Source organism: Tenebrio molitor, chromosome 5 (assembly GCF_963966145.1).
Source record: "Tenebrio molitor chromosome 5, icTenMoli1.1, whole genome shotgun sequence".
Classification (NCBI taxonomy): Eukaryota; Metazoa; Arthropoda; class Insecta; order Coleoptera; family Tenebrionidae; genus Tenebrio; species Tenebrio molitor.
Window position 1 is genome coordinate 2,599,457 of NC_091050.1, and position 15,426 is coordinate 2,614,882.

At 34.9% G+C, this 15,426-nt stretch overlaps 3 protein-coding genes across 6 annotated transcripts; 2 read left to right on the forward strand and 1 right to left on the reverse strand.

Moving 5' to 3' along the window:
- Positions 1 to 177: 177 nt before the first annotated feature.
- LOC138131934 (actin, cytoplasmic) lies at positions 178 to 5,177 on the forward strand. 3 transcript variants are annotated; one of them, XM_069049213.1, is made up of 4 exons: positions 178 to 223; positions 3,850 to 3,995; positions 4,046 to 4,424; positions 4,472 to 5,177. In XM_069049213.1, exons 2-4 carry the CDS (start codon positions 3,870 to 3,872, stop codon positions 5,095 to 5,097), a joined length of 1,131 nt encoding a protein of 376 aa, XP_068905314.1. In that variant the 5' UTR covers positions 178 to 223; positions 3,850 to 3,869; the 3' UTR covers positions 5,098 to 5,177. The 3 variants fall into 3 exon arrangements, with proteins under 3 accessions (XP_068905314.1, XP_068905313.1, XP_068905312.1); XM_069049212.1 differs by lacking the exon at positions 178 to 223 and adding an exon at positions 891 to 990; XM_069049211.1 differs by lacking the exon at positions 178 to 223 and adding an exon at positions 3,434 to 3,732.
- Positions 5,178 to 5,893: 716 nt separating this feature from the next.
- msl-1 (male-specific lethal 1) lies at positions 5,894 to 9,112 on the reverse strand. The gene is made up of 6 exons (XM_069047185.1): positions 8,260 to 9,112; positions 7,688 to 8,204; positions 7,503 to 7,630; positions 6,764 to 6,888; positions 6,509 to 6,715; positions 5,894 to 6,454 (listed from the first exon to the last, which is right to left on the reverse strand). The coding sequence occupies exons 1-6, from the start codon at positions 8,620 to 8,622 to the stop codon at positions 6,355 to 6,357; spliced, it is 1,440 nt and encodes a 479-aa protein (XP_068903286.1). The 5' UTR covers positions 8,623 to 9,112; the 3' UTR covers positions 5,894 to 6,354.
- A 454-nt stretch (positions 9,113 to 9,566) lies between these two features.
- On the forward strand, positions 9,567 to 14,475 carry LOC138130611 (putative sodium-dependent multivitamin transporter). 2 transcript variants are annotated; one of them, XM_069047183.1, is made up of 10 exons: positions 9,567 to 9,749; positions 10,969 to 11,135; positions 11,921 to 12,142; positions 12,192 to 12,348; positions 12,399 to 12,582; positions 12,640 to 12,910; positions 13,381 to 13,527; positions 13,579 to 13,803; positions 13,853 to 14,016; positions 14,069 to 14,475. In XM_069047183.1, exons 2-10 carry the CDS (start codon positions 11,013 to 11,015, stop codon positions 14,328 to 14,330), a joined length of 1,755 nt encoding a protein of 584 aa, XP_068903284.1. In that variant the 5' UTR covers positions 9,567 to 9,749; positions 10,969 to 11,012; the 3' UTR covers positions 14,331 to 14,475. The 2 variants fall into 2 exon arrangements, with proteins under 2 accessions (XP_068903284.1, XP_068903285.1); XM_069047184.1 differs by lacking the exon at positions 9,567 to 9,749 and adding an exon at positions 9,960 to 10,880.
- The last annotated feature ends 951 nt before the right edge of the window (positions 14,476 to 15,426 follow it).

A 15,426-nucleotide genomic window follows, 5' to 3' on the forward strand; every position in this document is an offset into this window, starting at 1 on the left:
ATAATATTGTCACGAAATTTAAATTTGACTACACGTTACGTTAATAGTTGGGAGTTTTTTAATTACCTATGCAGAAAAAATACAATACAACGTAAAAAAATTGTTAGATTTGGGAAAAACATACAGGGTTATTCTAAATGATTGTAGTCGAAGTAGGCGTGAAAACTGAATGTAAAGTATGGTTGACGCTCCTCATAAAAAAACATCAAAATGATGTGAATAAGTGAGTACCGTTCACACACGGAAGTGCAAAACAAATCAATATTTTTAAAATTGATTGCAAAACAACTCAATATTTCTGGATTCAATCGTTAATTTAACAAAAATAAATAAAAATCTCATCACCGCACTTTTCACCTGAAAAATGACAGTGACAGCGACAAAACTGACAGTTTACACGAAAGCGGCAAAAATGTAATAACATGGGCATGGCCTATTTCGACTACAATCATTTATATTCAAAAGGATAAGTATGTAAAGTTTAAAAGAATGCAAGTGTCAAATTTAAACCATTTCTGTCTATAGAATCTAATTTAATTACAGAATATCGACACCATCTGTCCACTTACTAGCGTAAATTTTCAAGTGATAATAAGCTCGACGGAATTGAAAATGCAACCCACAATACATTGGCAAAGCAAACCTGGATTTTGTTCCCGTCCATATTCGAATTTTACCACGACTGAAATTCGGATGACTATTTTATGAAAAAAAACTACACATTCAAATCCTCAACTATTTATTGAAAGTGCGATTGTTATAAACCATTTTGCTTGAATTGTCCTTATTTGCTCTGGTTGTGATAGAAATTCCAATCGTTGTTTCTACTTGTATTGATAAGTTACCTCGTAAACTCTTTATTAGTTTCTTATGATGGATAGCATATGGTTTAATAGACTGAGAAAATGAATGTCCTGTTAACTTGATCAGTTACTGTTCATCAGCACACTTTTTTGCTAAAGCCGATACTGTAGAAGTTCGATGAGAATGGTTAGTAATTTTCACTTTTTTGTTTCCATTCTAATCTTTTCTGCAGATTTTTTTGTCCACTTTAATAAGATAGGTAGGTATTTAATATAGGTAGGTACTTAGAAGCACATTGTTGTGCCACTTTCCAACTTTCAATTTTAAAATAATCTGTCACTCATTGGATTATCTCGTTTTCCTAACAACTGTTTTCGTTTTCGTACTCTATTTTGCTGTTCGTTGTCCATTCTTATTAACATCCTATTTAAAGAAGTGAATTTTACAATTTTCGGCTTCGTTGCCCGTCCATGCGAGTTCGAAAGTACCTACATATGTGAAATAATTTTCACCAGAGATCTTATAGATTATATTTTTTTGGTATGCTAGTCATCATCTGGATCTCTTTCCTCGTCAATGCCTGAGCACTAACATTTCTTTTGTTCGAGCATCCCTGAAAACTTCTCCTTTTCGAGACTCTACCAAGTCTTACTCCTTTAAAAGTAATGTCCAAGAATGGAACAATTTTTGTACCAAAATAACGGAAGCATTTTTCTTGTGACCATTTTCGTCATCACCTTTTTTCGTCATAAACGGTTTACTCATGAATCGGCCATTGGTTCATAATTTGTTTCCTTGCAAAACACTTACAAGCCTGATACCTACTAGATCGATACCCAAATAGTTAAAATGAAATCAAGTGAAATTGACAGAATTTTTCAAAGCCACAGATGTTCTTTAAACGGTTGTTAAATACGAGACGTAGCTATATCATAAAAGTAAAATTTTCTCGCCTAAAAATTGTTTCGAAAATTTCGCCTCTCATCGTTGTGTTTAATAAATGTCAAATGGAAGCGGTGAAATTTTGGCTTAATTAATTTTACTGATTGAAAATTTGCACTCATTGTTGACTAACAGAATACTATTTGTCGAAATGGCTGTCAATGAAATAGTAAAAAGAACGACATTTATAATGTTCAATTTTTCAGATTTCCTCTCAATTAAGTTTATTAAAAAGTCATTTCCATTTTGCCGTGGAAAGAACTTTCCATAACCTGTCGAACCAAAACGAAAGTAACAGAATATAGACCACGCATGCAATTTATAGGAACGACAGATATATACTATTACAATTATTTACAGTGAAACGTTCCAAGAAGGTTTCGGCATTTTGCAACAATTCAAAGAGTACCTACTGAATTGTTGATGGTTTCCCTTGACCATGGACAAATGTTGTTTCTATTTGAATCCATAACAATTTGATTCTCTTAGGTTTTTTTTTGGTATAAATGATAATTACAGTAGGTACATTTTAGAAAAAAAACATATTTTTAAATAAAGCTGTTATTATCTATACCATCTAGAATACCGTAAAATACATTGCTCATGATAATTGGTGCCATCACTATCTCCACTATAACGGCACCTAATATTCAAAAATGTATATAGTTCTAAATTATTAACATAATTACAATACAGATCAATTAAACTTGACCTATATGGGCTAGAAATTTGATTTGTTTAATTTTCTTGAGTCTTGCCTACCTACTGCGGAAAAATAAAAAAACAACCACTAGTCTTTGACAAACTAAAGTTAAAAGACGATAAAAAATAATAAATAACCTTTGCAATAATGCATTACTAATTACAACAATTGCAATAACGATAATATTCTTCTTTTGCTTCACTGTGATAGGAAAGACATATTTATAAGATGACATTTAAAAAGATTAAGGCCCGGTTTATTCACCTTCAAGTAAATTTATCTGGCCAGTACCTAGTTGCTATGATTTAGAATCTGCTATTGGTAGATCCATGGTAATTGCCGTTCAAATAAAGTTACTTGAAGGTGAATAAACCGGGCCTTAATAAATTTAGAAATATAAAAATAATACAGGGTCATTATAAATTATTGTAGTCCCAGTTGGTGCAAAAACTGAATGTAAAATTTATGGTTGCCGCTCAATATGAAAATGATCAAAATTATGCGAATAAGCGTTGATTGACAGTTGACACTATTGACAGTTCACGCCACATTAGAGTTATGTTTGTATAGAGCGGCAAAAATTTCATAATACATATGGGTATGGCTTGCTTCGACTACAATCATTTATAATGAAATCAACAGCTGAGTTTTAAACTTTTAAGTAAAACTTATAAAAAATTGATTTTTACAGTTTCGTTTATAAAAAAATTAAGAAGCCGGTCGTTGCGGGCACTCCTTACGGGATGAATTCAAGAATAAAATGACTGATAAATGCTAGAAAAATATACCTTACCTACCTGCCTAAATGTAGTCATTTTTAAAAAGTCAATAAAAATTGACTTATGGTAACTGATACTGAAGTTTCGAAATTTTTGAGTATTAGGACAAGGACCTATTTTCAAATTTGAAATGTTTTATTAGCAGGTTCGTAATCTCTCGTATGTATTTTTAATGTACCTAATGTCTTTCATTACATTCAGGATTTATTTATTCATGAATAAATAGAAATTATCGAAAATAATAGGATGAGTGGGGTAGCTAATGTTATAAAAGAAATAATCGCGTTCTATTTTTATCAGTTTTACACTTACTGTAAAAAGCAATCTGAAGCAATTAAGTGAATTGTACCATTTCATAACGGTCCGTGAAGAGGTGAATGCTTATAATCTATAAAAATTCATAGTTAGTTACTGTATTCAATTAATTAGACTTTAAATGAACAGTCATTTGTAGTTCAAGAAGACGACTGGGTGGTTGAGTTTTTTCTGTGAATCTAGAATTTGGTGAGTGAAAAGTCCGCTTTAGCTTTTCGTCTCGGCTTTAAGGGTTGAGTTTTTATTCTGAGCCTATTTCAGTAATTGTTGTTGGCATTTTCCAACTAACTATTAAATTAATTCCAGCCTAAATTCATTTTGAGAAAATGTGCGACGACGACGTTTCCGCCTTGGTAGTCGACAATGGGTCGGGAATGTGCAAGGCGGGCTTCGCCGGAGATGACGCCCCTAGAGCCGTATTTGCTAGCGTCGTTGGTCGTCCCCGCTATCAGGCAAGAAAAAAAACCAAGTCGCACGTGATTTTAATTCGATGTTTTGTCAGGGCGTGATGGTCGGCATGGGCCAAAAAGATTCGTACGTAGGAGACGAGGCTCAAACTAAGCGGGGTGTTTTGACAGTCAAGTACCCCATCGAACACGGAATTGTGAACAATTGGGACGACATGGAAAAGATTTGGCACCACACTTTTTACAACGAATTGAGGGTGTCCCCGGAGGATCATCCGGTTCTCTTGACGGAAGCGCCCTTGAATCCCAAAGTCAACAGAGAAAAGATGACGCAGATCATGTTCGAAACCTTCGGATGTCCCGCAATGTACGTGGCCATACAGGCGGTGTTGTCTTTGTACGCGAGCGGCAGAACCACCGGAATCGTTATGGATTCGGGAGATGGTGTTTCCCACACCGTACCCATCTACGAAGGTGCGCAATCCACCACGTTGACGCACGTCTCACGTAAGTGTTTTTAGGGTACGCCCTTCCTCACGCCATCCTTCGGATGGACCTGGCCGGCCGAGACCTGACCGACTACCTCATGAAAATCCTGACCGAGCGCGGCTACAGCTTCACCACCACAGCAGAACGCGAAATAATTCGCGACTTGAAGGAGAAGATTTGCTTCGTCGCTTTGGACTTCGAGAGAGATCTGGCGTTAGCCTCCAGTACGAACGCTTTCGAGAAGAATTACGAATTACCCGATGGTCAAATTATTACCGTCGGAAACGAACGTTTTCGCTGCCCGGAAGCCGTGTTTCAGCCGACGTTCCTCGGAATGGAAACGACGGGAATTCACGAGACCACCTACAACTCCATCATGAGGTCCGACATGGACATTCGAAAAGATCTCTACGCGAATATTGTGCTGTCGGGCGGGAGTACGATGTTCGCGGGAATCGCCGACAGAATTCAGAAGGAGATTGCCGCCCTGGCGCCTGCTTCCATGAAAATTAAAATTATAGCGCCTCCGGAGCGGAAGTACTCGGTTTGGATCGGGGGGAGTATTTTGGCTAGTTTGACCACGTTTCAGCAGATGTGGATTTCTAAGGATGAATACGACGAATCAGGACCCATGATCGTCCACCGCAAATGTTTTTAACGTGTAATACCTTACCACAATGATATTATTATTTTGTACTTTTGTTTTGTAAGGCAGATTTAAAATAAATTTACTTTACGGCTAAATATTAACTCCTTTTTTCTATTAGGCTTTAGAAGTGGGAGAAAGTAGCTCAGCATTAAGGAGCGCTACTTTGGAAGTTTGTAAAAAATAAAAAATCAATATACAGGTGTTATGGAAGTCCATGTGATAAATTTAACCACCAATAAAACTCGTTAAAATAAACATTTTTTTCATTTATCACTTTTTCCGCAAATTTTTCCAGAGTTAAAATTAAATATAACGGGTGTTTTTTTTAAATTGGCGTCGAAGTTGGCGTTGAAGAATCGATTGTGAATGCACTATACGGATAACAGATCACGGGATCAGCTGTTTTACACGAGTGGTGCGTTCTCAATCGACTCTCCAACGCCAAATTTAAAAAAACACCCTTTATGTAATTTGAAACCTAAAATTCATACCCGCTCATTACTCGACTTAAAAACAGTGAAAACTGTTAGTATTAGAACAGCGGTCGTTTTTTCTTCAAAAAAACTGTCGAGTTTTTATCGCACAAAAACATTTTCACTCACTCTTTCATTTCAATGAAGATGAAGAAGAAGAAGAATTGTCAATGAAGATTTATTTACGATTCTTTTTTGATACCCGCATTTCCTTAATAAAGTGAGTCTTTTACTTCAACCTAGCAAAGTGTTTATCAATGAGTACCAACGGACGAAAACTACGTATTTTCCGGAACAGTTCAAAACGGTGGGGTTCTAGTAAAACCAAAACATTTGAAAAAAATGTGTATATTTTTAAATACAGTGATTGATACATAAATAAGTACAACAAATACATTTACTAATGTTTATATTGTTGAAAATAAAACTTGAAATAATATCATGAATTAATAATAGAAAAAAAAACTTACTTAACAGTTCTGATATCACAATATAACATTACTCAAAATACGTAATTTAACAAACTTAATATAGTAGATTTCTATGTGGAACTATAAGCTCCTAAGTAGGTATTATATTGCTAATAACTCTATTCCAAGTGTTAACTTAGCTCTAAATAAATACTTTACAAATTGTCATGGAGTCCAATGAGATTGTTCAGATGCTTGAATGGTGTTGATAAAAATGATACATACCCAACTGGTGTCACCCATTTTCATATTTATTTCATTATTTACAATAGCACATTAGATGACACTTGATGACATGTTTATTAAAAACAAAAATTTAATACTTATCTCTTTGAATTTTTTCTTCTCCCAGTTGACCTTCTCACAGGTACTTTTTTTGTCACAATTAGAGAGGGATTATTTAACCATGGTAAGCTGAACTCACTACAAAGTTTGTCAATAAAAACGTAAAATGTTAGCGGGTTGCTTTATCCTCACCTTGGTGAAATTTTTGGTACCGGCGATCCAAAAGCTGAAACAGGCAATTGTTCTGAAATTTCCAGATATTTGACATCTTCAACGTTGGGACAGAGAGATTGCACAAGGTCATTCTGTTCATCTGTTCTTGAGGCAGAACCCAAACGTTCTTGTCTTTGTTTTAATTTTTCAATGAGCCTCTGTTCTCTTATCCTTTGAACATCCCACCTGCAAAAAATGGTCACACCCCCAAAATTGAGACATTATTTCAGTTACCTTTTCCTTCTGCGTTCATCATTTTCTAAACGACTATGCCTCTTGTTGTACACCTCATCATCTAGATTTTCAGTACCCTCCATTGCATAACAACTGGCATACACTTTAATTCTCCATCTTGGTACCTTCATAACAATAAACAATAAATACATAATATTTACTTTTTAACGTCCGTCAGAAAAAGTGCAAGTTTTTTCATTCCTTTGCGTTCATAAAATATGTGATTTTTGAATCGGTCATGAAGCGTTAAAAAAGGTGCCATAACGGTTCATTTTTGCACGCAGGAAAAAATTTTCAAATTTTGAGTGTCGAAAAAATGATCTAAACTTATGGGCGCCAAATTTTTTTTTATATGCAACTCGTTAGTAAAGTATCTTTTTTTTACTCGGCGGATTTGCGCACTCGCTTCGCTCGACGGGCAAATTTTCCTTCTCGTAAAAAAAGTATTACTTTACTCACTTGTTACATAAATAACTATTTTTGCATTTCGTAATGAAAGTGGCACTTTTTTACACGCAAAATCGTAGTGAAAGTAGCGCTTTTTTACATGAAAAATCGTAGTTCTCAAGTTTTTTCGATATGCAAAAAAAATTGTGTGTACAACACGTTATGAAAGTCTCTTTTTCAATTATTTGCTCGATTAACTCGCGCTACGCCCTCGTTAATCAATCTGCAAATTCGTGAAAAAAAGTACGACTTTCATAACTAGTTGTACAAATAACTATTTTAACATGATTACCTCCAAGTTGGTATTGTTTGGAATTTCTACTGGTACATCTGTAATATTTGACAACCTTAAATTAGTTTTTGTGGCTTCTGTGATGTACTGGTCAGTAGTTGTGAGAATCTGAGAATCCTTTATGACACCTGAAAATTACAGTTTTTAATGAAGAATGCGCTTGAATGTTTTTCAAAATCACTGACGTTTGCGCCTCTTTTTGAATTTGCGATAAGATCTCTTTTCTTCTACCACTGAATCATTATTAGACACAGCAGATGAATTACTTAATCTCTTCCTCCGAATGTTCATTCTCAAATTTCTCATTGGATCAAAGTCAGTTGGATTGTCGACGGTAAAGTTAAACCCAGCACTAGTATTACAATTAGTCAAATCACTTTCAGTTTTTAAATTGTCACTGATGTTGTGAAAAGTAACTTGAGAATCGTATTTATTGTTTATTGTTTGATTTTCTGCTTGAGATTCGCCGTCACTTAGTCTGTAGTTCTGTTGAAATTTACCGAGTTTTAGCGGCGAACAAGCGTCACCATTTTCACAGTTTAAATCGAGAAGTTCTATACAATTTTTGTTGTCTTCATCACAGGGACCTGAATCTTGAGTCATATCTAGGCTCTCGTCCAAAAACGACGTCGGATGATTATTGAAAAACTTACTGGGCTGATAGGGGGCCCCGCGTTCCATACAACTTATGCGCTCCTTTAGCTGGAAAATGAACGCGTTAATAAAATGACGAGCGATGCGCACTAAATTATGTCACCATTTCATTTTCTTGTTGCAGAATCAGAATTGTGCGTTCCTTGTTGACTATTTCATCGCTTTGTTGCTGGATCAAGTCGAGATGAAGGATTAGCCACTCTTTCCAAAACTTAACCTCACTTTCGGCGCTTTGACAGTTCGTATCAGTCGTATCTATTTCACCATTTTCCGTGTTGGACGCGTACATATGATCATACGGAAGATTCAGTTCGTTCTTGTTATCACTTCTGTCGTTTTTTTTCTCTAAATGATTTACAGCATCCAAGTTCGATAATTTCGTGTTACTTTCATCTGGAAAATGATCGGACATCTTCGCACGAAATCGTTTTATGTTTTGAGCATTGTCGCTACTTATTGGCATCATATAAACATGAAATTGTCCACGAAAGAAACATAGCGACACTTTTTTTTACAAAATTATCACAACCGTATGAGCACAGCCGTATGAGTTTCGATAACTGTTCTTCGAACCCGTCCAAATCACGCACTTCAAACGAACTTAAAACACATTCTCGATGCACAATTTACGCATTTTTAAACAAGTCCAGGTATCGATAAACGCACGAAGTTGATTGTTTACGACAATCGCTCAACAGTCTGGTCAACACAAGACGAAAATTTTAAGGTTATGTGGTGTTCGATTGTTTTCTCGAAACTCACAACACTTGTCTCCTTTGCGATTCATCAGTAATCAATTAGTCAATCGAATCTGCATCGCAGTTGAGTCCGGAAACATAATCAAATTCATAATAACGTGTCAGCAGGTTATTATTTGTAAACAAATACGCGCTTGACTGTGATCAATTTTTGTTTGTTGAATGTGGTATCGCAAGATCACCTGGCGGTGACTTAGTACTTCCGTTTTAAACCGCGCCAATTTTGAATGAACTCAAGACAATACACGTTCAATTATTCAACTTTGTTTACACTGTTCTGTTTATCTCATTGTTAGAACAAGCATTACATACATAAAATCCTGAAAAGTGCACCTATTTAAAAAAAAAAAATATCTTTATTTTATTCTGGTTTTACACATTTAACAGTCAAATTGTTGAACGGTTACTAAATTATAAAGAAAGGCGCTGTTTTGATGTTCCCTAAGTTGTGTAAAAAATAATCTTAATTTGGGCTCGAGGAGATTGCGTTCCCATTTGTTCGAAAAGTCAACTAGTCGAAAAACCGAAACGGCGCATATGTTTAAAGAACAGACGATTTCGAAATTCTTATCGATATCGTTTCGATTGCGATACATTTTCGTTTGCTAGCCTTGATCTTCGTGATGAATTTGGCAATTTTGAGGTTAAATAATGCGGCTACGTTCACAGGCTTATGCTTAAACCTAATTGATTGGTTATCGCTTTTCGTGTGTAAGTCACAGAACGTCATAAGTTTAGAACTAGCGTACATTTTTCTACTTTACTCGATATCCTGTAACCAAGCTTGTACAATAACAATACATAGATGTTCATTTGTAGAAGTGTTTAAGGCGATGTAAGTAAATGTCAATTTTAAATTTAATTTTTTACTTGTACATACATCGGAATTTACATCATAATTTCACAACAAATTGTCGCAAAATTCATGCAATAAAAAACTGGTACTTTATGCCATTCAATTGTTTCTTTGAAATTTGATAATTAAACTAACCTATCTTTTTCACGAATCAAAATTTTCATAGGATCAAATTTTCTTTGGTTAAAATTAATGTAAAAAAAGGAATCAACGAACTGTTGATATTTGTTAAATATAATTGAAAAATTTGAAGAATAATTTGCAGGTCAGTAACCACTGGTTATTGACCTGCATGACATTTCTTAAATAACCGAATAGTTAAGGTGACTTTTCGGTGGAAATTATATCGTACAGACGACTTCTTACATTTATGACGTTTTGTCCAACTGATAAGGATACTTGGTTGCATAATTATAATTTTCATGCAGAATATTAGTTTTATGCAAATGGTAAATTTTGTAAAAGGTTTTTGGTGGTACTATTTTTGCGAAATATCTAACATGTAAAAAAAACAGTCATTGTCATAAAAATAATAAATTTCACAACAGCGAAGAATAACTGTGATTCGGAAAATAAATTCGAACAACAAACTGTTAATTACTCAAGGTTATTTTTAATTTCTTCAAGAACATGATAAAATCTTGTAAAGCCACTAAATTTTTCATAATGAGCGATTAAAGTTCCAGACGTAGAGTACATACATACATGAATCATGTGTATAAAATCATTCTGCTTTTAACTATGCTGCATCATTGATACAAAAAACGCTTTTAATTGATTTCTATTAGTCGAGATTTTGATTTGCCTTACAGTGTTGCTCGTAATTTCGGTTGAATTTGCAGCTAATCGAGAATGTTTAGCGAAATGAAACGTTTAAAAGTAAAAGTTATCGTTTCACGTGTTTCTTATTGCCGCACTTTAAATTTCGTATAATCCATTTTGCTTTGTTAAAAAGTATTAAGATTTTATTGCGGAGATATAACAGATTACAGTTGCTGGCTAATCTTATTGTTACGTAGTGCTCGTCGTTTCATTTCAGCTAATTGTATTCTGTTAAAGTATTAAATTTTACAAAAATCAGACTCGATTAATTTGACTTAAATTAAACGTGTAAGTATCTGCCTTAATTAATTGTCAAGTTGTCTGCTCAATTATAGGACATAATGCATTTAACACAAATCGGATATATTTGTTCTAGGTAAAACTACTGAAAATTGAATTACATATTTTGAAAAAAAAAAAATGGCAACAGGACAGCCTCTGTTTGGCGTTTGGGACTATGTAGTATTAGTGTTAGTATTGTTAATTTCCTCCAGCATCGGTGTTTATTACAGATTTACAGGAGGCAAACAAAAAACGATGCAGGTATGTTATTTATTTTTATTTGACTGGTACAATTGGACGTAACCAATAACATGAAACACATTTTTTACGATAAGTATTTTCAACGAGTATAAAACCATACGACAATACATAACTACGTCACTATTTTTAGTATGTAAAACATTCGTTTATAGTAATAGTGAAAAATGTAAAAAGCGTTAAAAGCTACCGTAGCGTGTCATTATTTCACTTTGGCATTATGCAAATACCTGCACCCAAATAACCGAATCATAGGAATGTATTGAAAACAATTGAAGCAGCAATTTTAGATTTGTCTTCTGATGTTGATTGTTTTTGCCCTGCAGCTACGGCTCGTGTCGTCTCATTCGTGAAAATTACTATCGGGTGTTCGTTTAAATTTCCGATCAAAGTTGGCGTTGAAGAGTCGATTGTGAACGTACCACTCGTGTAAAAATGTAAGATTTAAACCGCTAATCCGTGATCTGTAATTCGTAGTGCGTTCACAATCGACTCTTCAACGCCAACTTTGACCGGAAATTTAAATGAACACCCGATACTTTATGCACTTGTTACATATAAGTTATTTGAAGTAATTTCTCATTAAAAAAACGTGGACTAGGGTGTTGAAATATCTTCCTGCTTTAGTTGACGCGTATCGAAGTAATTGCACAATAAAAAAAAATAACAGTATTTGATTAGATTTCTGTAAGTCTTCTTGCCAGAGTTGTTCACCTAAATTCCTCACCGTACTCACTCCAGAAGATGAAAAACTAAATTCTGCTAAAGCAAACATTTCTGTGTTTAAGGAGTACCTATTAGCTGACAAGAACATGTCTATAATACCTGTTGCGTTTTCACTAATGGCTTCGTTTATGTCGGCCATTACTTTACTTGGTGTCTCAAGCGAGAACTACACTTTTGGCATACAGTTCATTGTGATAAATATTTCCTATGGTATATTCACACCAGTTGCTGCATATCTCTACTTACCTGTGTTTTTTAAATTGCAAGCAACAAGTGCCTACGAGGTATGTTATTTCTTTGGTAAATCATAGATCTCAAAAAATCTGCTTGCAGTATTTAGAAAGAAGATTCGGAAAAGCTTCTAGATTAGCCGCGTCTTTGTCTTACAGCCTTCAAATGACATTATACATGGGTGTAGTTTTATATGCTCCAGCTTTGGCACTGGAAGCTTTAACCGGCATAAGTAAAGTGACCGCGATTTTGTCCGTTGGTGAGTAAGAACCGTTTCACCGAGGATTTCAAAAACTTGTAGGTTTTAAGGACTCGTCTGTACATTTTATTCAACAATCGGTGGAATGAAAGCCGTCCTGATGACCGACGTATTTCAGTCGATTTTAATGTTTGCTGCCGTGTTCAGTGTTATAATTTATGCTGTCATTGATAAAGGAAGTTTTGCGAACATCTGGGAAATTGCACAACTAGGAAACCGAACGGAACTTCTCAAGTGAATAATTTTTTTCGTTTCCAGAGGAGTACATTTTTTATTTCTATTTTCATTTAGTTTCAATCCGGATCCCACCGAAAGACACTCGTGGTTTTCGTTGATCATAGGTGGGGGAATCACGTTTTTGTCTTTGTATGCCGTGAATCAGACCCAAGTGCAAAGATACTTGACTGTGAAGGATTTGAAAACGGCGCAAAAAGCTCTCTGGCTCAACTGGCCCATACTGACTTGTTTGAGTCTGAGCACGTCGTTTTCAGGATTAGCAATTTATTCCAAATATTACGACTGCGACCCTGTTAGCGCCAAAGTTATTAACAATGTTGATCAGGTATGTGGGTTTTCCGAGTTCGTATTTTACATTGACGGAAGAAAATAAACCGGTGATGGTCAGTAGAGGTGTCGGATTCTCTCATGGGCTGCGACTTTGGAAATATCTGCGCGAAGGCGGAGCGATAAACCAGTGAATAATCTGTAAATGAAAACGCCTACTTGAGACCGATATTCGGCGTTTGCGCGGGTATGACTCATAGCCCATGAGAAAATCCAACACCACGTAAACTCCTACCACCCCACACAACAGAAATTTGAGAAATCGGCACTTGTGTTGGTGGTTTCTTTTTTTGATTTACGACTTCTTCATTTGTATTTTTTTTAATGTTTTTAACATCAATTTAAATTTCAATACTATTAAAAAGGTTATACACTGTGTGGTGTGTTTATTTCTTTCCTCACTGTATAGTATTACCAAGATATTTTAAGTACAGTTGCTTATTCACATAAATCTTGTTAAATCTACAGCTGATGCCTTTGTACGTTGTCGACACTATGGGAAACATTCCCGGTTTGTCTGGGCTTTTCGTGGCTGGAATTTTCAGTGCTTCGCTGTCCACAGTTTCAGCATCACTTAACAGTCTAGCCGCTGTTACGGTAGAAGACTACTACAAGGTTAATTTTTTTTAATAAAAAAATTCTCTGTAGTTTACGAAATTTTTTTAGCCTTTATATAAATATCTATTTAAAAAGACCATATCGGAAAGGAAAGTTGCTGTACAGACGAAATTGATCGCTTTATTTTTCGGCTTTGTATGCTTGGCTGTTGCTTTCTTGGCTCAGTTTTTGGGCGGCGTTCTTCAAGCCTCTTTGACGATTTTCGGAGTTGTGGGAGGTCCCCTTTTAGCCTTATTCTCTTTAGGAATGTTCACAACAACAGCAAACGAAAAGGTAAAACAACGTGATAAATTAATAACATTTGTCAAGTCCAATATTGCAGGGTGCACTGACGGGACTTTTGTGCGGCATTTCTTTGGCACTGTGGATGGCTTTTGGCAACCCAAAACCTCCTCTACCGGCGCTACCAGTTACTGTAGAAGGTTGCCCCGATTTTTTTCCAAACGCAACAGAACCTCATTTAACAAGGATAGTGTCAGATGAAAAGTGAGTTGTAATCAAATTTCGTATAACATTATCTACGATGAAATCTTTCTAGAGAGTATTTTTGGTTATATCGAGTTTCTTATTTATACAATGGAGTATTTGGACTGTTGGCTACTTACATTGTTGGTTATGTGATCAGTTTTCTTATTAATATTATTAAAGGGCACGATATTCACAATTTGGAACCCAATTTGTTTATACCATCAATTGCGAGGAAGCTTGAAAAAATGGTGGACATTCCTCTGAATATGAAGCAATGGTCTGAATCAGAAGAAGACGTACGAAGTAAATGTATTTCGAATGGAAAATATTAATCGGTCTACGGTTTTATTGTTTTTGTATTTTTTTTTTTGATGTAGATATGTACTTATTTATGAAACGTAAAAATGTCTTCCACTACACTTAGAACTCTGTAAAAATAATTATTTAAAGAAAGAAATAAACAAACCAATTATGCAATTATGATTTTTTTCTTGCAAAAGGTACCTACCTAGATCTCTATCTAGCATCTAGCTAACAAAGTACATCTGTGATACCTACCTACCTTCTCAAAATGACGAAATCTGGAAAAAAGAAATCATGACGAATCATGTGATACTTATTCATTGGTTATTTATTTGGAACTGTAAATTTTTAATTGAGAATGACTAATTACCTTACACGCGCAATTACAACTTCAAGAATAAAATGGTAGAAATTAGAAAATGCGAGATACAAAACACATATAGTAATACAAAGTGTCATGCACATTTCAATTGATCCCAATCAAAGAAAATAATTAAAAGACGACGACTTCTTTATACTACTTTTATTATTACAACCAGCCCAAGCTAGCGCGACATGTTAAGTGCCTTGGGTTTCACGTTGGTTTGATCTGGTTTCCACCGACAACAGAAGATTCATCCAGTTTGGTATCCCACGTTTCAAAATGCATTTGTAAAAAGAATGCTAGGTGATAAAAGTATTTATTTTTAACATTACCTGGTCCCGATTTATTAATTTATATTCTTAAACTGAGTATACATTTTTTTAATTAGTACCTTTACGAAGAGATAAACATGAATATTAGTATCGCAGGTGATTCAATTTGTTCGACGAATTTGTATTAAGAAGAAAACTAGCTCTTCAGATGATCGACAGATGTGGTTAAAACTGGCTGCAAGAATGACGCGATGTTAATAATTCAATTGTTGCGCTGATAGAGAAAAAGGATTAATGAAATCGTTCTTGATTCCAATAAAATTGGAGTTTTATGTGGTACGAAAATGTTACTGTTGTCAACAATTTAAGGATGTTCGTGGTGTTGGGACAAAAAATAACATTAAAATTGTTTGTCTATCGAGCGCCTATTAATTATTTCTCTGTTAATTAGAGAACGAGGACTTTTCCACAATTTTATAATTGTTGGTC

Coding starts and splice junctions, on each gene's coding strand:
- LOC138130611 (XM_069047183.1), top strand. CDS start 11,013: ATGGCAACAGGACAGCCTCTGTTTGGCGTTTGGGACTATGTAGTATTA. Junction 11,136..11,920: donor GCAAACAAAAAACGATGCAG/GTATGTTATTTA, acceptor TCTGTGTTTAAG/GAGTACCTATTAGCTGACAA. Junction 12,349..12,398: donor GACCGCGATTTTGTCCGTTG/GTGAGTAAGAAC, acceptor GTAGGTTTTAAG/GACTCGTCTGTACATTTTAT.
- msl-1 (XM_069047185.1), bottom strand. CDS start 8,622: ATGATGCCAATAAGTAGCGACAATGCTCAAAACATAAAACGATTTCGT. Junction 8,205..8,259: donor TGCAACAAGAAAATGAAATG/GTGACATAATTT, acceptor TTCATTTTCCAG/CTAAAGGAGCGCATAAGTTG. Junction 7,631..7,687: donor ATTCAAAAAGAGGCGCAAAC/GTCAGTGATTTT, acceptor TGTAATTTTCAG/GTGTCATAAAGGATTCTCAG.
- LOC138131934 (XM_069049213.1), top strand. CDS start 3,870: ATGTGCGACGACGACGTTTCCGCCTTGGTAGTCGACAATGGGTCGGGA. Junction 3,996..4,045: donor TTGGTCGTCCCCGCTATCAG/GCAAGAAAAAAA, acceptor ATGTTTTGTCAG/GGCGTGATGGTCGGCATGGG. Junction 4,425..4,471: donor CACCGTACCCATCTACGAAG/GTGCGCAATCCA, acceptor AAGTGTTTTTAG/GGTACGCCCTTCCTCACGCC.